We start from the raw sequence: 24946 nt of genomic DNA, 5'->3' as shown, positions 1-24946 counted from the left end.
TCTGAAATTATAATGTGATATTTTTGAACGTGCAGGTGTGCAGAGCAGCTCCATCATCATTGAAATCTCCTGCACAATTTTTTGTCACAGGCAGGGGGGGCTATATGCCAGCACTGCTGGTTATGGTGATGGTGCAGTGGGCACAGCTCATACCTCGGCTCTGCCTGACTGTGCTCAAGGACATTTTGAGACAGACACATGGAGAATGTGCATGGCTTCACTGTGGAGGACAACAAACTACCCACTGCTTGTCAGACCAAGAACTTTTCATCAAAGAGGAGGTAGCAATTATTCCAGAACACCGTTTCATCATTAACACCCGTTCTTTATAATCACAGAGTAGAACAGAGAGACCCAGCAGACAAATCACTTGGCACGAATCCCTACAGAGAGAAATTCAAAACTGAAGGTGAAACTGACACTAAAATAGAATACACAATATTATATTCCACGAGAGTTTTCGCGTGTGATTTGAACAAGTCTGTCGAGTCTGTGATGGCGATATCATCAAGACTGAATTATATAAAGTTGACTGGACTTTTTCCTTAACAGAACAGTAAACTATGGCCTCAAAAGTGACACTTACTTCAAACTGAATGCCCTAAAATCACATCTTCAAACCTTTGAAGCTTCAAATACCATTGGCAAATATTGATAAGATGGAAATAACCAAAGGGTTCAGTTTCTTGTTTCTTACAATAGGGGTGGACACCCCAGCTTTCTGGTAATATGCTTCCCCCTATTTGTTTGGGGTATGAATTTGACAGTTGGCCTGTTCTTAAACATTTCTGTAATAGACCAAAGAACAATGCTCAGTGGGATTGTAGCTCTTTTTTTTTGTTTTATGTCCTCTAACTAAAAATTAGCCATTTAGATTTTAAAAAAGCAATTACCCGAATGTCTGACAAAGAAGTTAATAGATAGTTAAAAGCCTTGAGTCAAACAAAAAAAGGCCAAAGAGTAACTACTTCATGTTGTGTCCAAAAATCTTGGCTGGACAGAAAAGTACAGTTTGGTGGAGCTGCACTCACTTTATGTTTTATTAGCTGTAGTAGATCTGTCTGTGGTATTTCAGTAGTTTGTCATAAGGCAAACACTGTACAGTATGTTTGTCAGATGGTCTTAGCATCTGGCCAAGAAGCTTCATGTTTTAATGTGGATCCCATATGGTGTTCAAGTTCATAAAGTCCAATTAAGTGTTCTTGCACTTAAAGCCGTTAATTATTTCAAAAGCTGCACTTTCTCCTTGAGTGTTTGATCACACATTACTCATTACTCACTGTCAAGCCGTGGTGAGCATGCCGGCAATTATGCAGATAGACTGGCAAGTAGGCAGGGAGGTAGACTGAAGAATAGCACAGCAGGGGAGGGTTTAGTCAGGTGCAGATAGACAGGCAGGAAGAAGTCAACTTAGAGATTTTGGGGACAGTACTATAGACTGGCAGACTGACAGTTGCGACTGGGAGTGGTGGTTGTGGTGATGAAAATATTTCAGACAGAAGATTTTTGTAAGCTGCTAACAAAATCGCGAAAGGCTTCATATTCCCAACATTTAGGGAAAATAAAGTTGCTCCTTTGATGTTCAAATTATTTAACATCGAAGAGGAAGCATTTTGACACACTGCCTTTATCAGGGTTTCATTGGAGAATGCATACAAAACAGCAACAATAGCTCTACTTCCAGCTACCTTCCATTTTCCATAGAAAGGGGAAAGCAGCTGTGTGTACGTGTATCACATGCATGGTAGTGTAACTGTGTGTCTATGTGTTTTCATTTTGTAAAAAAAAAAAAAAGAACGGAATTTACTTTGAAGTTACTCAGGCATCAGCAGTGCACTTCACCTCTATCTGGCCCTCTCCTTTGCTCTTAATATGCTTTCCCCTCTTTATTCTGTAATTCTGTGTCTTTTGCTGTCTGCATCCTCCCTCTCTCTCCCCTTCCTCTTTCTTTTCTCCTCATTCCCCTCCCTCCCACATCTCGATCTCCCCTACTCCTGCGCATGTCATCGTAATTTAAAGATAGGCAGCTGCATGTTAGCAGAATATAACACTACCACCACAACCACCACCACCTTACAGCACCGACATGATAATGTGAAGCTGGAAATACACAGCCTTACATGGTCAATGATGGCCAGATGTTATGGAGGGAGCTGCTCTCACATTCTGCGTTAAATCCGTCATGTAATACTGCATTTCTGTCCACAATTATATTTTTCTTCCGAACAAGAACAGTATTGGAGAGTAAGGAAGAATGACAGGCAGAAAAGGCTATCAGCTTGAATCAAACCAGAGTATGACTTATACAGCGTAGCTTGCTGATGTTGCTGCTTTTCCTGGTAGACTTGTTTTAAATTAATTTATGTCTTTAAGCTTGTCTGACATTATAAATTATAGAAGATAAGAATGGACAGATTTAGCTTTTTTTCCATGTTTGGAATAACGGTGATCAATACTCAGTTAAGATGTCCTGGAATCTAATTATGCATTCATTTAATTTTGTCTTTTGTGGACATAACCAATATTGGTTTGCAGGTATGCTGACAGTCTGTATCACGCCAGCTCAGATTTACAACAGTAGCCACACTTGTCTAGGCAGTGGTTTTCAGTTCAGCATTTACAGGAAGCAGGTTTCTGTTGGTTTCCATTTTTTCCACTTATCTGCCTGATTAACTGATTAGGTGTAGAAGACAAACTAATAGGACAGAAAGCCAGCATTACTCTTGGTACAGTGCAGGTACACAGGGATAAGTGGTAGTGGTGGCAGGGTCCCTCTCTTGCAGGTGGTCCATCTGGTGCAAAAGAGAATTACCTGTGTGATGTAGTTCCTGTCCTCAGCCAGCCACTTGATTAACCATTCAGGCACACAAATACACACACATACTCACACAAACACACATAACATTTCCTGGGAGAGCATTTGTTTGCTTTCATTTGATGGTTTTGGATGATCTGGCCGGCACAGATGTCTGCCTTGGCATGCAGAGAGTACCGCCAACATTGATTGGACCTGATCAGCAGGCTAAGGAGGGGGACAGCACTAAAGGTTGGAGAAAAAACAAAGAGCAAGATGTAGTCCTGCCCCATTCTGTTATGTTTTTAAGAAATGGAGAAACTATCCAACAAAGCTGGAAGATGTATCGTGTCATTATTAATATGTAGGTGGGGAAAAAAAACAATATTTGCTTTAGTTGGAAGTGTTCTTGATCTCGGTCCTTAATCTGCTTTAAATGATGCAGAAATGTTTAGCAGGTCACACCTGTCTACCTGACATCACCAGTGCTGTCGAAGTTTGTCACTTCAGTAAGGGCAGGCGCTCATTAACAGACAGGACTGGTTCCTGTGGAGTTACAGATGTGTATTCACATGTTGGCAGGGTCTCTCACCACCCTGCTGTGACAAGGTTGCCGCCCTGCTGTTCCTGAGTGCACAATTGTGTCTGGTACTAGTCCCATCTGTATCATCATGCTTGATATGTGCGACTGGACACCTTGCTGAATGTGTCAGTGCATGTCACCAGTACTAAGAGTCTTGTGTGTGCTCAGTACCTCTCTGTTGCTGAGTTTTACCTGCTGCTAAGTGAACTTACTGTTAATTTCCCAGTGTTTCTTCCAAACAGGCAACAAATGGGCAGACAAACTGCATCTTGTAACATGCTACCCTGTGTTGGTAACCTGTCTTTCAGTTTGCCAACTGTTCTAGCGTCAAGGTGTCTTTTAGATTCTAGGAATGGTTTTACAACGAAACGTCTCCTATCCTGGAGAGGCATGAATAATGTATTCATGTTCATGTTACCTGGCCATTCTATGATTGAGGATTTTTACTGCATGCCAGCAACAAAGTGAAACAAGTTGCAGCATAAGTCTGCATAGCTCCATTATCTTCTCTGTAGTTTAAACATGTAGAAAGATGCAGGTTGCACTATCACAGTCACAGCAACAGCCACAAGAAATATGTTAGTGTAACCATAGCCAACTCACAATGTAGCTCTGCCAGCTCAGGTTTCACTTTTGATTTACCTCATTACTACACATCTCAAGATTATATACTGATTTGTTTTGATTACTCTTGGTATAGAATCCAGGCCTTTTAAATATAGAAACATGGTGTGTGATGTAAAACAAAAGGGCACTATTTGAGAGCTGATTTCACACTAAAGCCGTAATAACCTCCAGTGTGAATGATCACTCATTGTATGATTTTGTGGTTTGTTTAATGAATGGATGGAGTGACCAGCCATGCTATTAGTGTAGTCATTCTGGCTGAATTTAACTGAAAATGATCTTCAGGTCGCCCCCTCTGCCCCATTTTTTTCTAGTTTATTGTTCCGTTATGACCCCTTGGGGACCTCATAGAGGAATTCTTTGCAGTACTAATATAGTGCATTACAGATGATGAAGAGACTGTATAACCAGATAGTTTTTATGCTGTTGTGTTGATTTACTGTAGCGTTCAGCATGATGCAGCACAGGGGCACTTTGATTCCAGGTCTCCCCCTGAGTGGGTGGGTGGTGATGAAGGGCAGCTGTGAGCCAGAGGTTTACTTTGAATGATAATATTATTAATGAACCTTATTTAGATCCCTCTAGTGAGGAAGTGATCAGTGTGTGACATGCTGAGTCACTGATGTCACTGATTAAAACTGGAGGCAATATCGGGGTTTGGAAGATATCATGTATTTTTTTTGGAGGAGAAGAGCGAGCTACACAATTTCACTAAGTGACTCCTTGGTCCTGGTGCTGTAAACACTCACTAGAGCACCTATTCTATTCTATTAAACCTCTAACTGTTTGAGTAGCTTTCTGATAAATATAGTGGCCAGTGATTTTAGGAAATTACCTAAACTTTTTATTGAATAAAACAGTATATCTGTGCGGACCTGTCTATAATACCAAAACGTAGAATAACACCAGCCTTATCCTTAGACCTTTTTTCCACCAAAGTAATTTGTGCAGTTGATGTCAACTTCTTAAAAACTTGGAATCACCTTAGTCCAGTAAATTGCCGTCTACCACCTTAACTCTGCACAAGTCTCTTTTCTGAACCGAGTGTTGTTCTAAGGTAAGAGGGCGGGAGACATGGAGTGAAATCATTAACGCAAGGCATTACAAGATAACATGCGGCGAGAAATGTATCACCATAGAGTGTCTGCATAGGTCACTCACTGTAGAATGACAGAGAGAACTAGTGGTGAAATAGCAACAGCAGCAGCAGCTCCACAGCTCAGCCCATCCTCCCTGTGACAGTGCAGCGTTACGTGCTGCCTCTCCGCTTTGTCGTCAGAGCAGCCCCAGCCTCCCACCCGCGCACAACTCCTCTCCGCTCTGCACCAGAAAGGAGCATCCTCTTCTCTCCGCCCTCCCTGTCTTTCGTATCCTCTCTCTCTCTCTCGCTCTCTCTCTTTCTCTCTCTCTCTCTCCCTCTCTCTCCCTCTGTCAGTCGGTGTGTCCTCAGAATGAGGTTAGCAGCACCAGTAGCAGCAGCAGCAGCAGCAGTAGATAGAGACAGCAGAGCCACTGTTACTGCAGCAGCCAGGAGAGGCTGTTCTTCAGCTGTGCACCATCTACCGCTGCATTCACCCCTGCCCTGAGAACGCAACGCTCATCCTTGTGCTCTCTCTGTGTGTCTCTCCCTCCTCCTCCCTCACCTTCTGTCCTCTTTGAATTCGGCTCTCTCTCTCTCTCTCTCTCTCTCTCTCTCTCTCTCTCTCTCTCTCTCTCTCTCTCTCTCTCTCTCTGTAGCAGTGATGGGGAAGACCACCATGTAGAGACAGAGAGGCAGCGGAGGCTATAGCAGAATAGCAGCAATGGGAAGTCACACATGGAGCGGGTCTGGACTGCAGCCGTGGTGAGCCTGAGACCTACAGGACTTGCAACCACCATCATTGCCCTTCTCAGGACCTGACCACTGGGGCTGTCCAATGCTCACCTGGATGCTCCGCACTTGTGTTTCATCATCCCCTCCTCTCCTTGCTCTCTGCTGCTCTTTCTCCTCTTCTTCTGTTTCTTGTCTTTGATGGTTTTTGGTCTGCTGATATTTGACAGTCTCTCCTGAAACAGAGAAGCTGCTCATTGATTTATCCCCTTGGATTTTTTTTCCCTTTTTAATCTCTCTATCTGCCCACTTTACCTACAAGTGGCATTCTTTTTTTCCCTTTTTTGGTTGTTGTTGCCTGCTTGATACCTATTTTGGATTTTTTTTGGATGAGACTGAGCTCATCTCTCGCTTGTGCAAGCTTTTTGATTGATCTATAAGCAATAATAAACACTTATCTAACTGACTTGACTAGCTGACATCATGGGGGACATGTCCAACAGCGATTTTTATGCCAAGAACCAAAGAAATGAGGACAACCATGCGGCAGGCTTCGGCTGCTCGGTCATGGATCTGCGCTCGTTGATGGAGCTGCGTGGCACAGAGGCTGTGGTCAAGCTCCAGGAGGACTACGGAGGCGTAGAGGGACTGTGCAAACGACTGAAAACCTCACCCACAGAAGGTGAGTCCCTGTGCCTGTCTGTGTGTGCGCGTGGGTGTGTATGTAAATACGTGTGTGCACTGGTGTGTATTGTATGAAGGACCTCATCTTGAGGAATGTGTTCTACTACTGTATATTGAACCAATCATAAGATTGATGGTAGGTAGATTTTCTGTTGGTTTGGATAGGGGTCGGCACACCTGCTTTATTTGTTATAAAAACCACTGGTAAATGCACAAACATGCAGAAACCTTGTGAAGCACCAGGAGAAATGCGTATGCACAGCATCAGAACAGCAGACAGGGGAGGGAGTCCCGTTTGAGGGAACAAATGAAAATTCTTCTCAGCCAGCCTGTCTTAGTCCTGTTTAGTATGCATAGAAATCTCTCTGGACAGTTTAGCCCCCCTCACTCACCCTCCCCCACACAAGCCCTCCCCCCTATTCTCCCATCCCATCAGCCAATCAGCCATAGCCTTATTAAGGAGCAGGTCTCTGGGGCAACACGGTAGAGGTTTTGGCCACGTGGGATGTGCTGTGGCATCTGCAAATATGGACAGGGTATGAGCAGAATGAGAAGGCAAAAAGCCCAACTCCTTACCTGTTTCTTATGTATTTATTTTGTGTTTAGTAACGGTAAAATATTTCCTTTCTGCAAATTTATACTTCCACTTTTTTTGTCCTAACAAGTGCAGGTTAGTTTAGTTGTATAAAAAAAAATCTGTATTTTTTCTTTTCTATTAAAAACAACAAGAACAAATGCATGCCACCACAGCACAGCATGTGGCAGTAAGAGCCCATTCAACTATTACAGAACCTTTCATATGCGTTTTTCAAATATTTACTCATACACTAATTATTTAAATGCCTCAACACATACTCTATGCACATATTAAAGTATTAAAGCATTAAAGAGGAATTTTATGTTGTTTCATCCTTAGCTACATCAACAGCGAAGCATCAGTGCAGCAAGCATGTCAAAATGAACCTCTCTAATGGCTTAATCTGTGTATCTAATATTTATACCAGTGTCGAAATCATCTACCACCCTGACGTAGGGATCATTGATTGGTATTCATGTAGTGTCACCTGTGTGACATCAGAGGTAACCTGTAACCTTATAGGCCGGTAGTCACAGAATATTGTGTTTCCTGGTCTTCTCATCCAATAGCACCACTTCTAGGTCAGCTGGTGGTAATACCTGAGGCAAGACAACAGCCGAGTAAATGAGACCAGTTCAGAGAATCTTTCCCGTCACAGAGTTGAATAAAGAGTAAAATGAAGGCACTGATGAACACTGAGTCAGATGCAGGATGCGATGTCTATTGCTCATCGCCACACTTGCAACATCAGAGTGAAACAATGCCTGCGGTGATACAACAATACTGAAATGAAACTGAATTTGAACTAGCAGTAAAATTATCATAACAGACATAAAATTATAATTTCATTTTCCCATTCTCATGAGCTTTCTGATTAGATACATGAACATTACATTTCATCAGTGCGCTAAGCACTAACACAGGATCACAGCCTGCAGACTCACAATAAAGCCAAAATTAAAGTAATTAAACTTCTCAAATAGAACTAGGAATATTGTAATTATTAATGTGCCACTGGTTTTGTCACCAGTACTGTCTCCTATAGTATCGCTGACACTGAGTGGAAAGTACATTATACACTTTATACACACATTATCTTAAAGCAACACATTTAAAACATTGAGAATTCTCCTATAAAATGTTTACCAGTGTACTTTCACATTTCAATTTAAGGCTTCCTTGCTAACATTATTCATGGTGACAGTGTAAAATTATAGTTCTTGTTGTTATGTCCAGTGGGTAACATAATAATCAGGAAAAGAAGGAAAGAAATGGAAAAAAAAAAGTGGCTCTAAGGAGCAGTTCAAAATGCATATAAATGCCATGCCGTGCAGTCTGGATTATTCAAAACACCACAGTCTCAAATTTGCATGCCATTAATTATTTTCAGATATGTAATATTTATTGGATTACCATAACAAGAATGTGTTGTGTATCTTGTGCAGTTTGTACAAACAATGTGCTTCTGCATCATGTTTATTCAGTCAACTTTTTCCCTGCGTAAATCTGTTTAACACGTCCCTGTGTTTTGGTTAAAATCTTTCCCTAGCACTAACAAGCAGGTTTCCCCTCTCCTCTTGTCCCTACTCATAATTATTAATTGTTATAATAAATGATTTTAACTCTCAGTGGAACATTTACTAAGTGGAAACTGAGTAATGGTATCTGGTGCGTCTATTTGCATTAGTGATCCCAGGTGTTTCTGTGTTTATGCTGTGTTGGGCCCCTTGTGTGCTGTGTTGTTGCTCCACAGAACATATGTTACCTCAGAAATATGATCATGGTAATTATCCTTGAAGGTATTCTGTATTGCTTACTGTCATCATGTGTGGTGTGTGTAATGTGTATGTGTCCCAGGGGCCTGCATTTGATGGTAAGAGGCCCTGAGCATGGTTGACCTATTAGCCCCGCACACTGTAGCCTATACCAGCCCTTTCACATGATACTAACAGTTCATGAATGGCTATACTCCATTATGCAGCATAAATGCATAATGGCTCTGTAAGTGTAGAAATGCAACCGGTGAAGAGGTTGTGCTCTTGACCGCATGCATTTAGATGCACCAGGCACTAACTTACTGCAGCATTACTGCTAAAGTACATGAAACTATAAAATCTAGAAAAAGGGACAAATATTGGTCCAACAGTTTCAGAGCTTGTTTATTTATTTATCTAAGTTGTATGTCCCTTAGGGTTAGAGTACATGGGGTGGGGTCACTGTATTTCTTAGCATATGAAAGACTGAGGACTGCTTCAATATCTTTCACACACAATGCACATTATTATTAACATACAGCACAGTATCCATTGTTTGAGGAAACATATCTTTGTTGTTAACACCAAACCTTTCAGGAACTAAAAGAAGCTTCCTTTCTTTAGGTGTTACTGTTTTTATCAATTTACTTAGAGGTTTAATGACTCAAATACAGTTTCCTAAACCCGTAGAGGAGGAAGGTGATAATTGTGGTTAAAACATAACAACCAGGAGTCCTGTTGTTCAAAACAAAATTACCTTGAATACTTTTATAGATAATTATGATGATGAGTTAACAAATTCTGATAAAGTAGCAGATCTCACTCTGCAAGATGCCTGGATTCTTGGGTTCTTACCCTTCAGTTTTCCCAGTAGCCTGCTTCCTTGTATAACATACCTGCACCCAGGATGTAGTTACCTATTTGTTTCCTTGTAGGTGACTGTGGGGTAAAGAAGGTAGCATTTCCCTCAGGTAGCCAGCGGGTGAAGGGCATGAGTCATTCAGGGGCCAGATGGGATGTCAGGCTACAGCTTAGTTTCCGAGAAGGGGTGGCAGGAAGCTGCTCTGGGTATGACCTGCTTCTTGTGAGATAGAGGAAAAGACAGTTGGTGGGTGATCACTGTACAACTATTTTCTCAAGAGATCAGTGGAGGGCTGCAGCACGTCAGTAGGTCCTTCTGGGTAGGGAGCCGGGAATTGTGAGAGTGCTCAGGGCATAGCCATTCTTCAAGGGTCGGGAGGATGAAGAGGTGCTCAGGGTCCTGATTGTCTTTGATGTTGTGGGAAAGGGAGGTTTGGAGGGTACTTAGCCAGGACTTGCGGGAGAGGCGAAATAAATATAGATATGTGTGGAAACTGCATTATATACAAGGAGCCTGTCCACAAAACTACAGTGGTAAGCATTTCAGTCAATTTGGACATGACTGCAAATTTGATGAAATAACACTTACGTGGAGATGAAACAGCATCCAAAGCTGAGCACCCATCCACACCCCTAAAAGATTGGCCTCATAACTGCCATAGTCACCTTTTTTCATAACTTCCGGTTCACCGTGTGAAGAGCTGTACATCACCATGACTTGACACATCAAAGTGACGGAATGAAGTTGTCCCTGAAGATTCTCAGTCATCTAGGTCATGGACTCTCTTCAAACCTGGCATTAACATGTGTCTCAGGTGATCTGATCACAAGTGCACAGCTTGAGGTACATCAGTTCACACCTGGCATTAAAATGCGTCTCCACATGTGTCTCGAGTGACCACTTGTGATGGGATCTCACTTCCCCACTCTACATACAAATAAACACCTACATCAGTTCGTTTTGCAAAGACGAAATGCTTTGGATTTGTTTTTTTTACAGGAGGGAGACAGCAATGGACACAAGACGCATAGACAACACAATTTGTGTTTTGAAGCATTTCATTTACTTATGTACAAATATACATATACAAATGAGGCCACATGTGAAACATCCATTCTGAGGAAAGGTTTAAGTGCAGGCAAAGGTCAAGCTCATCTAATAGGCTATGAAAATGTAGCTAAGCAGGCTTTCATTTCCAGCAGGCACAAGCTGTCCTAGTTTAATGAGCTAGCTTTGTAATGCTTCTTTGCAAATGCATCACAAATAACGAAACCATCAGAAGAGTGAAGATTTTTTTTCCATCTTAACTAGTTAATGATAGCTAGGTAGAACAAAGGCTACCGGCAGCTACTGGCAATTTTTAAGCTGGAAAGTTTTCTTACATTCTACGGCCCAGACCACCTCCAAACGTGGTCTGAGGGATTGGAGCTCAAATGTGTCCTCAATGTGTCTTGAGTGCGTTCACACCTGTACTTAAAGCTGTCCACTTGTGATCGGATCACTCGCGATGCATGTTAATGCCAGATCTGAACAGGGCCAGAGTTATCCAAGAAGAGCTGAATCAAGGACAACTGCACTTGATTGTAGATACCTGAAGACATTTCACATCTCATCCAAGAGGCTTCTTCATTTCAATCTGACTGGTGGGGAGTAGCAGGTATTTAACCTTTGTGGGGTCATTATCAAGGCCTTTCATGTCAGTTGGTTTGTTAGTGCTCCTGGCTGTTGTAATGACAGTCGATAGAGTCATTGGAGTCACCTGAGGTCAAGTGTTAATGACAGTCAGAGTTTTTGGAGGCCCATGCATGAGGTGAGGCTATTGGGCTAAGTACTTAATAATACAGCAGGAGCTTTGAATATACAAAAAGAAATATATCCAAGAGTAAAATTCAGCAGTTTTCTTTTTAATAACTTATATCCAGTCTGGAAATAAACCATTTTATTTCCCAACCACCCAAGATCCCTCAATTTCATATCCTCATTCTCTCCTCTTTTCCTTCTAATACTCTTTCTTCGCCCTCAACAATATCTCCACACCCTGTTTCAGTCTCCTTACCACCACCTTCTCCTCTCCATCTTTTATTGCCCCCCCATTCCATGATTTGACTCTCGCTGCACATATATACACTTCCTCAAGAACCACCTCAAAAATTGCAGAAAAACCAGCAGTTTTTGATGAAGGCCATACCTGATTCTTACCAATATCTTAACCACACCAAAACCATACCTAAAATGAAATTATGTCTAACGTAACATAAAAATGTATGCCTTACATCTGACCATAGGTATCCTGACTAAAATGGCTGATCATGCCTGCAGCTTAACAATAGCAACACCTCCACCTCACGCCTTTTGTCCTCCTTTTAAATTCCTCATCTCCTTCACATTATAGAATTGTGAAGATGGAAGATTTGGTAAGTTAAGACGGAAGAGACCAATGAATAATGTAGTATTTAGAGGCATTTTCCAAACTAGTTCAAAAAAACACTTCTTCAAAAAAAGTTAAAATTGTTAAAACTAATGGCCATAATATTAAATCATTGTATATCTAATTGTTGCAGTTACTTGCTGAGAGTTTGATGAGAAGCTTGATACCACTGTCAGTCTGTTTCTTGGCTGGGAGCACTGACTTTCTGGAGTCTCAGCTGGTTGCCTGGCAACTGCTCCTGGCCAAGAAAGAGTCCGGCACACAGACCCCTATAAAATGGCAAATTATCGTTTTTGCATTTTGTTTTTAGTATGGATTAAACAAATGAGAGATAACATGTTAATTAGTGAGTTTTAGAGGCTGGTAGGTGGATTTTGTTTGCCAATTACCAGCCTCTATGCTATGGCTTCTGGCTCCACGAACATACCTACTGTACAGACATGGGCTGGTATCAATGTTCTCATCCAACTATTGGCAAGAAAACAAATAACCATATTTGACAAAATCTCAAACTATTCCTTTATAAGAAATCTTTAAAATGGAAAATGGGAAAAAAATTTTCTTCCACTTCGCAATTCTTTCTACCTTTCCCTCTCCCTAGCTCTCCTTCCTGTCCCATCCAGACCTCCTCCTGATCAGCCCTTCCACCTGCCCTTTCACTTCTCTCTCTCTCCCATTATTCTCCCTTGCCACACCTTACCTCCCCTCCTTTCTCTCTCTCCTCTGCTCCCATTTCTATTTCGGTGTGCTGGTCGGTTGCTGGTATCCCAGTGGGCCAGTGTACAGAGTAGCCTAAATAGACCTGCTCTACATCTATAACCTTCATCATCTCTTTCTTCTGCTTTCACTTCTTTAACTGAGTTAGTTTAATAGCGCTTGAAAAGTAGCACACGATTTCTAAAGCCTCATAGAGCTAAACTTGTGTTTGCACCTAAATTAGTTGAAAACGTTTTTGGTTGATTTTAATTCATTTTTCTTTACGCCAACAAAGACAAAAAAAATGTTCAGCTGCTTCACTTGTACAATATAGGTGTTGACAAGTAAAAAAAACATGGCTTGCAGGGGACTATCAGTTGATTGAGGACATTTATGTTTATAGCAGATGCCTGATGGGAATGCCCCTGCATTGCTTGTTATGGCAGTAATGACAGTAGTGGATGGCGGCCAGATGATACATCATACATGGTGCCCGTATTTCTCATGGGAGTAGGTTGTTACTGGTTCTTGTGTAAACAGTCCACTCACAGAGGTGAATACTTGACTTGTTAATCAGAATGTGATTCAAAACCATACACATGCCAACACCTGTCTCCTAGTAGCTCCTAGCTGATCTGTAGCCAGTGATTTGTGTGTTTGCATCCATTTTTCTTTAGTGACACTGTCTTGGTGTGGACACAGATGCAATGATGTGTGCAGGGATCAGAAAAAAAAGAAATTGGAGGTGTAGCAAAAGAAGGAAGGAAGATGAAATAGAATAGAATAGTTATCCAATAGTTTTTCCTGTGAGGTTTTTTTTTTTCAGGGTCCATACAACAATGCCAAGATGTATAAAAAAAGTAATAAAGCTACACCTTTCTTCACTGTACTTATCTTTCTTTTTCCTTTATCCTGCTTGTTACCTGATGTTGTCTCCCCTGCAGCTACAGTTGTCCATCTAGCATCATATGTAGCATTATAGTTTTCTTCTGTAATATCAAGACAGCGTTTTCTAGTATTACTTGTTTTATTCCTCCTACATATCATTCTTGCTATATTCTGTTCCCATGACGAGTCTTTTATGGCCTCTATACATAAACTCAGGAAACTGTTCTCCCCACTGATCTGTCATCCGCCTCTTCTCACCTTCTCTCTATCTTTTCCTCTCCTTCTCCCTCTTTCCTTCCTGTGACTGAGAGTTTGGTTGAAACACTTCCTCTGCTCTCCCATTTCATCTCCTTGCTTTCTCATTTTCCTTCATTCACACCCATCTTCTCCTCTGTTTTCCCTCTAATCTTTTTTTATCCCTCCCTTGAAATAAAGTCCACAGTTCAGTCTGTGTGCGTCTACATTTCCTCACATTCCCCTCTTCTATCCTTAACCCTTCTCCTTCTCTCTTCTCATCTGTTTGTGCCTCATCCCACCTCTCCTCCTCGCTCTTTCTTTTTCACCCTCCCTCCATCCATCCATCCATCCCTCCCTCCCTGATGATCATACTAATCGCGTCCTCCAGTCGCAGCACCACGAGCGCGTTCCCCTCTGACGCAGTCTATTTAATCTCTGTCCCACAAGGGATCTCTCACATGGAGCCGCCGTCTCTTTAATAAGGACAATTTCTCCTGTGCTGCAACTCCTCTCCTCTTCCTCCTCCTCCATTCCTCTCACTTCTGCCCTCCCTTCTCCTCCCCGCCCCTAGTGACTCTGTAAAAGGGATAGAAGAGGTAGAAAAAGAGAGAGAGAATGAAATAGGAGGCAGTGAAGAAGGGAGAAAGAGATGGCTCTCAGAGGACAGATTATAAATGATACACAGCCATTTTGCTCTGTGAGGAGCAAAACCACATCGTGGGCAGACACACACACACACACACCACTACTCACACAGGTGTTCTTCTGCAAGTGTAGTAGCAGTGACCTTGAGGCAGGCTGAAGCAGTGTTGTGGCACAGTGGTCAGTCACTCTGCATTAGCTCTCTATATGCAATATTAAGAAGATTTACTGGGGAAAGGAATGTACTGCAGTCTAAAGGAGCGGTTCAGCTAATACTATTGTGTCTTTTCAGAAAAGCCTGATTAATGGTTAATAAACATTTTATGAATTCTTTGTGGATGAATAATAAGTACTAATCGAATGAAAATAACTTACATTTAGGGTTTCCACGATGTACATTCAAATGTAAAAGAAGAATCCCTGATTGGTTTACCCCGTCTGCTAAAGGACATTTTATGTTTAAAGCTGTGAAGCATGCCTTTCTGGAGGTTTAAACTATAGCAAAGATGACAAAGCATCTAGCGTTGTGTTATTGTAGTGTTTGCTTGTTTTTGGTGTTCAGTAAACATGTTACAGTAGATGGAAAGAAATGAAAGTTAAACCTGATTAGAATTTGATCTACTCAGTATGCCATGTGTGCTTCCTCACACTCCATTGCAGAGATGCATTTAACAATGTATTGGTTTAAAAGCATTGCAGATGCCAGCTTTAATTAATCATAAAGTACTCATCTGCCAGACTGTTTATGATTATTATCATCTTGAAAATTGCTTGAACTCATCAGGACAAATAACCCTTTCATGATGATTTACTGTAATAACAGAATCTGCAAGTTTGATAGCTTACTGTAAACTGAAAAGCCCTCCACCCTTCATCAGTGACTCGCTAACAATGTATTATTATAACTACAGATTTGATGCCTAAACCTAAAACAAGAAGCTATGAAAGCTCTTCCTACCTGGCAACCTAAAAGGTGATTTTGTTCATGTAGTTTCCTATTCAGCTTTCAGCCACTTATAAAAAATACTGATCATCAATAATGCTGTTAGTGGCAGCCTATAAACCCTCTATATGCCTTATAGCAAAGTATGTCCTGTTAAAGTGGTGCCATTTTTTTTTAATGCAGCATAAAGCAAACAGATGAGCAGGTGTAGGGGAAAAAAAATAATGGCTTGTGAACATTTCCACTGGGAAGTGTTGTGAAGTGCAATCATTTCTCCAGTGCTTTTATATCAGGCTTTGATTACTGTCTCTGGAGAAGTACACTGTGGGCCCGTTTCCCAGACAGAGATTAAACAAGGTCTCGGACCAAAACAAAATTTATATCAATTAGATGTCCAATGAAATTCAGCCTTAGTCTAGAGCTAGGCCTAATGCTTGTTTGAGAAACTGGCCTTGATTGTGCAAATTATCAGGAAAGCGTACCACTTTTCATAGGGTACTGGTGCACATCAGCTGAAAAGCCAGTAGACCCTATTAATTAATATGACAAATGCACAAGTTACCTTGGAAGGTGGATCCAGTGAAGTAGAGATGGATTTTTAATGTGTGAAACAGTTTACATTGAAAAAAGGCAGCAGTTATAACAGGAAGATGTCCCTGATATTTTGTGCAACAAATTAGATGTATTTAATTTAATTTATCCTGTTTTAGAAGACATTTATGAAAACAACTGGCGTAACAATAATTTGAATGTGCTTATTTGTGTATTTTATATACATTGTTTGATATAGGGGAAACGTTTCCTGTTAAATCCCAGCTTGTTCGAGGGATTGTCATACAGACATATATACATGAAGACACACACATATGTGCACACACAGAAGCAGATGCTGGACATGGCCGGCAGTGAAGTCAGCTGTCCCGAGAGATGCCTTACTGAATTAAGAGGACAGATGCCAAAAACCAGACTCTGTTGGCCTGCTCCCATGGAGCCTGGCACTGACTCACAACAGTATACAGTATGAATGCCTGTGTGAGTGTATGCTATAGTCTACAGATTGGTATACAGTAAACATGACTGAAAATGTTTAAAAAAAAATAAATGTGGTTGACTTGGCAGATTCCAGATGCTAAACTGACTGCAGGATATTTCCGGCATATTTCCATGAGAAACTATTGTAAAAGAAGCATCTTCCCCCAAGTGAACACTTAAAGATTTGAACTGTGATCTGTATAATTCGTGGTCATCTTTTACACGAGACACAAACGTTTTTTCATTGGCTTCCAGACTGCCCTGGAATAAGTTATGGTGCAATGCCAGAGCATTGTTGCAAGGCTATAAATTAAATCTCCTGACACCTTCAAACGCTTCTCTGTCACAGGTTGCTGTCTTATATGTGCACCCAGTTCTCGTCCTCTAAAAATGTCCTGAATCTGAACTGGCTGCTGGAGGCCAGGAATATGGATAGTTGACAGGCATGGCGATGCTTTTAGCTGGATATGCAGAGTCCCGGGCTATAACCGGCTTGTTTCTCTCCATGTCAGCTCTTTTCCTGAGTTGACCTCTCTCCTCTCTCTTCTCCTGCTGTGGGGCAGAACAAGGGTGGTACCACTGCTGCCAAAACAGACAGACAGCAGTGCCTTCTCAAGGGCACATGAACAGACAAAGTCTTGGACCAGATCCAGCTTTGCCTTGCTCAAGGGCACAGAGCAGCTATCTCTCAACTTTGAGTTTACACATATTGCAGAGGAGAATAATCCATAACATCCCAGCAGCAGCAGCAGCAGCAGCACAGAGGAACAGAAACATGGATGCTGTCTAGTGTTAACTTAGAATTTTACCATCTCTGAACCTTTAAGTGTCCATTCCTTGTCCATTGCCATATATGAGACAGAAACTAAGCCTGATTAGTTTGGCCCAGGGGAATGGACAGAGATAGTCACACTTACCCAAGGGCACAGAGCAAAGCACCAAAAAGAGACACTGCCTAAGATGCAAACACATCATTTCAGCTTCTGCAGTGGGCTCATCTGTCCTCTCTCTTGTGACAGTATTATTCAGCTATTGCAATTTTATCCAATATACAGTAGACATACAGTACAGCAACAGAACCGAAATTCTGTACATAGGCTTTCACTAAAATGTCAGTGGTGGAAGAAGTTTTCAGATCCTCCACTGATTATACAAATTCCTCAAAACTGTACTGTACAGCACAGTATTTGAGTAAATGTACTTACTGATTTTCCACTACTGCAAACTCTATAATTCTGGACGCAAATAGTTAAGAATATGTTGGGAAAATATTTTCAACATAAAAGATTAGTTTTAAAAGTTTTGTACAGTCAAATGCAGAAGGGTTGCAGAAGGGCTGAAACAATTAATCAATCTGTCGATGGACAGGAGGTTAATCATCATCAATTTTCATGGTCAAGGACTTGTCCAAGTAGTTTATCAAAGGAAACTTCCAAATACTTGTTGGTTCTAGCCTCTCAAAGTGATTGGATTTGATCAAATTTGCTGATTTTCTCTGTTTTATATCATCTTTAATTGAATATATTTTGATTTTGGACTGCTGGCCGGACAAAAAAACTTGCAGTGGGCCTGTTTAAAAAGAACAAAAATCAACAAATAGCAACAGTTGCAGCCCTTTTCACTTGTAATACAGTCTGTCGTGTAGTCTAAAACAAATATTCTATTATTACAGTTAGTACTAGTATTGTGGTGTTTCTTAACAGCACATAAAATATAACCTTGCCAGCACCAAATGACAAACCTTACATTAGTGGCATGTGGAAAAATCAATTGTGTTGAATACAGTGTAAGTACATGTGTTCCATGTGAGGGATATTAAAGAAGATGCATCCATCCATTTGTGCACCACATGGAACTTTTTGGATGGGATTTTATGGGCTCAGTCACATTACAGTTCAATCAAAATGTTACTGCACAGCACAGGCAGAGATCAATACTCTTCCAACCCTCCACTGTAATTTCCGTGCAGTGTTAGAGTTTGTAAACTCCTATTGCAAGAGCGTGGTGAATGATTAAAAAATATTCTTCTTATTTTATTCTTATATGCTTTAATCCATTAAAAATATTTTTGATGTAAAAATATATTGATGAAATTGACAAGTGATTATTAAAATTATTTCTACTCATTGCTCTGTATTTAATTGAATTGACATTTGTGCATTTTTCCTGCAGTTCCAAGCAGGCAGACAATAAGCGGCAGGTTAGAGTATGTAGATTTCCCTCACCTGTCATGACTATTTCATGACTCTCTCTGGTAGTTTGAATTTTAATAGCTGTCCCTATTGTGTCCGGAGCTTATCTGAGCCCCTGGGCGAAACCAGAGACTGACACCCAGATGGGAGACAGTAGATAGACCACTGTCACTCTCCCTTACAGCCTCTTGGCCCTGGATGCTCTCCCTTTTCACTCCCATGGGGATGAAGGTTGCTGATTTGTGTGTGTGCAGGCACGGCGTTTGTGTGTAATTGGAAATGGTTGTGTGTGCATGTGTCTGTCTGGGCATACCGGAAAATACAACAGCTTCTAATAGGCATGGTTGGCTAAACCACAGACCCAGAATAACAGAGTCAGGATAACTTTAAGTAGCATTCTTTGAATCTTGATTTTACCAGTGTACTACAATAGAAAACCATTAGATAAACATTACCCTCTTCTTAGTAAACTGTGAATTATTTAAAATGAAATAATGATTCATTAAGAATTTTCAGTAATTTATAGACTCTAAATCTTCCGTACCGTTAAAGCTGTCATAACTTCTCATATTTCTGCAGTCTTGCGTACAGCAGCTCCATGTGACTACACTGACAACCTGGTCACACATGAGAGGAAACAGGTGTGTTTCTTCCATCCATGTGTGAAACTGAAAGAGGCTGAGTTGTTTAAGCTGCTGGTCAACAACAGCTTTTTATTATTTATCGCAGTGTCTATGAGGTAAATAAGAATTCAGTGACATTTCATCAATAGATTTAAAGACTGATTTTAAAGAAGAGATACAAGAATTGACTCAATCAATGTTTATTTGACAATTAGCTGAATAAAATGGATGGATAGATGAATGAAAGATAACTTGATGACGGGTGGATGGATGGAAGAACGGAGGGATGCAGCGGTAGATCGATTGATTGAATGAATGGTTGAACAGTCTGGAATTACAGGCTGAAGTTACTGACCCCATTACACTTTACCCTTGTTACTAAGCAGTTGTGTCTAAACACGCTCGAACATTCTCACTATCTCTTTCCCTCCCCACACACACACATACACATGTACCTCTCCTCACACACAGAGGCTGTAAACAGATGTCTCATTAATGTTGTGTCCACATCTAGGGCAGTCGGGCCAGCTAACAGTACAGTGTTTGAGGCTCAGATGTTTAAATAGATACATAAATGACTAATAAATTCAGAGAGAGACTCTGACCACTTGCAGTAGGTTGAATAAACACATTTGTTCACACACATGGATGAAAGTAAACTAGGGCAGAACAATTTTGGTCAAAATGAGAGTCAAATTTTTTTTTCTTAGGAGATTCCTAGGATCACCATTTTTGTGCCTGCACTGGTGACAGTCATGGCCGGAGGCATTATGTGTTCGGGTTGTCTCTGTCCCATTCTCATGAATGTGATATATGAGATATATTCCTGGAGGGAATTTCGCTGCATGTGGCACAAACGTCCACTTTGACCCAAGGATGAACTGATCAGAATTTTGGGGTCAGAGGTCAATGTCACTGTAACCTTTCAAAACACTTTTTTGGCCATAAATCAAGAATTCATATGTTAATTATAACAAAATTTCACAAAAATACCTAATAGGTTAAAGTGATGAAGTAATGACATTGTATAGCCAAAAGGTCAGAGGTCAGCTTCGCTTCATATCATAATGTTCTGCAAAATAAAAAAAAAATCATCCATTATTCTGCGCCATAACTCACAAACAGAAGGGGAGATTGTGGCCATTTTTCACATTTGGTCGGATAATGAATTGGTGACACTACTCTTGTCTTCCCACCTTGAAATTGTGGTGGTTGTATAGATCTTCTGTGTTGCCAGGTTGATGATGTACGTGAAACATCCACATTTTAGAATTTGTATCTTCATCCATATTTGAAGCATTGTCTACTGTCATGGCTACAACTTTGTGTTCTGTCAGAATCAGCTTAATTGGCCAAGCATGTGAACACATACAAGGAATTTGACTCTGTTTTCTGTTTCTCTCAGTGAACGTACACACTAGTACAGCAGACATACAGCAGAACAAGAGCAACAAAGCTTAACAAAGTCAAGCCAAATCAATTTTATTTATATATCCCTATATCACAAATCAAGAAATTGCCTCAAGGTGCTTCACAGTCTTTACAACAAACAACATCCTCTTTCCTTACACCCTCAACAACTTCCATTAATCGGCAGAATAGAGGAAACCTGGTGAATGTTTAATCTGAACTGGCTGGTAGAGGCATACAACCGCGAGGCGGTAATTCTAGTCTACACTGATGTCCTGCTCCCCACAGACTTGTCATTTGTTGATACAGCTTAAGGAGAAATTGGGAGCACTTAGTCTGATGCAGTGGATCTTCCCACCAATGCAATCACAGTTGTTGCCACGTAAGAATGAGATCACACGGAGGCGTAATCTTAATACGATTAATCGTTTTTTCTTTTATGTAGGTAACATGCACAGACCCACAGATCTATGATACAAACTGGACCTCACCCATGCACAGAGTTTTCACACAATAATAACTGTTTCATGAATTTTGAAAAGGACCATATGCACTGAAGCCTTCATCCCACATGAGTCACTATCAGCTTGTTTCTGTTTTTTCCCCTCTGTGCTGCTCTTGATGTGCTACTTGCCAGGCCTCCAAAAAAGATTTTCTGAGAGGTGTAAATTAAACCTTTGGGTATTCAAATTCTGTGATATGAGCAGCATACACCAACCACAGCTATTGGTTTTTTGGTTGTTGTTTTGTAATTGTAGAGACCTGCTTTTCTAGCATAACATTACATAATCTGCTTTTTCTTCACAACATTTTAAAATGGAAAAAAAAAACTGCAAGAGGTATCGTCATAGAAACAAAAGAGCCTGTGTACTTTGGGTCAGAGCATAAAAGCTTTAAAATGAATGTGAAATGCATTATTCAGTCTTTCAGACCTGTGTTCCATGGTTTTGTTCCATCGTTATTTACTTGTCACTGTACGTTTCTGTAAGTGTAACTGTAAGTTTCTTCCATAAATTTATGCCTATATATTCTGCAAAATAGGTTTGCTAAGTAATAACCGGTTGTCCTGTGGAGTGTGTGTGTGTGTGTGCGTGCGTGCGTGCGTGCGTGCGTGCGTGCGTGCGTGCGTGTGTGTGTGTGTGTGCGCGTGCGTGCGTGCGTGTGTGCGTGTGTGTCAGAGAGAGAGAGAGCTGTGAGCAGTGTTCTCTCACTCCACTGTGCCATCTCTCGCATGAGTCAGACTCATAGAGCACAGTGCCTGACAGCAAAACTCACCCACTTGTACAGCTGCCCCCACAGACACACACACATAGACACCCTCGCACACACTCACACACCCTCGCACACAATTGCATATTTCATTTTTGGCATTTCAACATACATTTAATTTGGGTTGTTGGGTAACTGTTAAAAACTGCTCTGGCATTTGGGCCTTTTTATAGAAAACACAAATTATGTTGCATCAAAGAATGCGTTCAGATGCAGAGGCTTCTTTGTCTTAATAATGAAAGACCTAACACACCAAGACTAAAAGGTTATTTTAGTGATCTGCTTGCAGTGTTTCCAAAATCAAACATAATTCAGCTCTGGCGGATGTGTACCACATTGGGAACAAGTCTTAAAGCAACAGTTCCACATTTTGGGAAGTACACTTACTCGCTTTCTTGTTGAGAGTTAGATGAGAAGATTTATACCACTCTGAATTATATATGTTGCTGGAGCAGGCAGCTAGTTGGAAAAAAGTGGCAAATGCTGGGGTGGCTCTGTCCAAAGGTAACACAATTCATCTACAAGAGCCCCTAAACCTCACTAAATACACACTAAATTTCTAATAGTAACAATTTCTTGGGGATTATTATAAGCTAAGCTAAACAGCTGCTGGCTCCAGCTACTCATTTACCGTGCAGACTTGAGAGTGTTATCAGTCTTCTCATCTGATTCTCAGCAAGAAAGCAAATAAGTGTATTTCCCAAAATGTCAAACTAGTCCCTTAAGTATTTTCCCTGTAAAAGCAGCCATCATTACCTCCTCTGAGCTCTATGCTGCCCGATAAACATGAAAATCTGCCACTGATCCTATTTCCAGAGTTTGTTTCTCTCAGGTGTAGCACGGGACATTTGTTGTATTAGACTGATGTATCAGCTCATCCACGCAAACAGAAACATACCATAATAGGTTGTAGTGTGGTGTCATAAGACCAACACTCATATGAAAACTGACACACACACATTATACATCCAGTATACTCATGATGGGAAAGACATGGTGTCAGAAATTGCTCAGTGTCACTTTCCAGTCCATTACCTTTTAGATGGGGCTATCCATGGGGGAAAGAATGATAGATCTGTGTGTGTGTTAGTGTGTGTGAGCATGTGTTCATGTTCATGTGACCTTGTGACTCCACATGAAATGAGAGCATGTATTTTCTCAGTTGTTTGTTTACATACAGTACAGTGTGTCTGCTTACATGTTTGGCCTGTGAGAGTGTGACTGCTCAATGGTCTGTACATAAAAGTGCAAGATTGCATGTGTGCTGCCACGCTGAAGACATGTCACATCATCTCATCCTCGCCGAGAGAGCTTGCATCCTGCCGTGCCCTTTTGCGCTCTCAATCCCGACAGGGTGTGGAGCGTAAAGAAAATCGGTGCACGCAAAACCACACTGAGAAACTCTCCCTGAACAGGGAGCAGGGGTTGAGACAGTTCTGCTGTTTTAAATCCTTTACCAACATAAGTCTCCAACATCCAGCCCTGCCGTGTTTAAATGAGAAAAAGGGCTTCCTTCCTTTAATTGTGTTTTCATTTAATAGTGGGTGGACTTGCTGTGCTGCTGGGAGTGCCCCCCTCACATGAACAATTAGTTTAATTCGGTTATATTCCCCACTTTAGTCTTAAACTGAAGAAGCTGTGTCTTTAACCGTAACTTTGTTGCAGTGATTTGGATTCAATTAGAATGATCCAGACTTTGCCCCACCTTATTGACTGACATACAAGTGTGCATTCACGTGTATGGTATGTTTGTATGCTATCCAGCTTGCTTTAGATACAGCATAAACCTTTGCAGTTTACAAGATTGTGCGTACTGCAAATTATTATTATTATTATTATTTTGTCTCTCTCAGGCGTGGTTAACCTCCTAATATTATTTTTGCTGTGCTCCCTACAGTAATTGGTCAGAATTTAGGTCATTATGCTTAGTTTTTATGCTTACTTTGAAAAAGCATTGAAAGCACATGCACATATAGAGTGTAAAGTGTATAACCATTGAAACTGAGCTTCAAGTAAATGTACATTTAACATATATTTGCAACACACATTTACACACATATATTACAATGAAACATAATCATGATCAACAAGATTGGCCAAGTATTTTCAAGGATACAAGGAATTTGATGCTAGTGTACTTACACACAGTGTCGAGAACAAATGAACAGGAAGATACAAATAGACATGCTGCTGAAACAAGGGCAACAAGTAGAAGCTAGCTAATGTAAAAGCATCCAGTGCTTTCATCTCCTGAACCAGCACCGCAGTAATAATGTATGTAATGCTGTATTATCTTCCACCTTGTCCTATATAACACACAAAAGCCCACCACCTATCTGTGTCATTTACTGACGCATAATGTTCTACATTCTCTTTTTTTTAATGTCATCATTAGGAACAGCTGCCCTTTGAGGCTATTGCTACTATGTTCTGCCTCTGTGTGCACAGTAACAAACCTCTCCTTTTTTATGGCATAAAATGGTGTCGTTTTTATAGAGGTCATTCTCAAGGACACTGTGACACATTTTTCAATCACTCCATCTTCTAATAAGAGCGCGATAATTATCCACCTTTTAGCCGCTGATGGGTTATTATTATGGAGTTACTCTACATCCAACCTACTCTCATTTTCTGTTTCGGTCCCTGTCTCTCTCTTTTTCTTGCTCTCTTGTGCTGTGTGAGTCACACTTCAACCCTCTCTGTCTTCTCTTCCCATTCCTCTCTCTCTCTTTTTAAAATGGTGAAAGCTGAGAATACATGTTGAAGCTATTGATTCGCTGCAGGAAAAAAGCATCAATATTTTGCGTCGTTATGATGATGATCATCATCGTACAACCCTGTTGCCATGGCGACTTGTTTTGGACACTGTGGCTCACAAGATTATGAAGGGGGGAA

The 24946-nt window shown here is 40.9% G+C and overlaps 1 protein-coding gene across 2 annotated transcripts in view; it reads left to right on the top strand.

Moving 5' to 3' along the window:
* The first annotated feature begins 6297 nt into the window (after positions 1 to 6297).
* atp2b2 (ATPase plasma membrane Ca2+ transporting 2) overlaps positions 6298 to 24946 on the top strand; it is a 66653-nt gene continuing 48004 nt past the window's right edge. For both annotated transcript variants that reach the window (XM_041034520.1, XM_041034521.1), the window contains exon 1: positions 6298 to 6496. In XM_041034520.1, the coding sequence (XP_040890454.1) occupies positions 6298 to 6496 (199 nt within the window). The remainder of the gene's footprint in view (positions 6497 to 24946) is intronic.

This window comes from Toxotes jaculatrix, chromosome 3 (assembly GCF_017976425.1).
Source record: "Toxotes jaculatrix isolate fToxJac2 chromosome 3, fToxJac2.pri, whole genome shotgun sequence".
In the NCBI taxonomy this organism is placed as follows: domain Eukaryota; kingdom Metazoa; phylum Chordata; class Actinopteri; family Toxotidae; genus Toxotes; species Toxotes jaculatrix.
The sequence above is the reverse complement of the archived record's forward strand: the minus strand, read 5'-3'. Positions and strand labels throughout refer to the sequence as shown.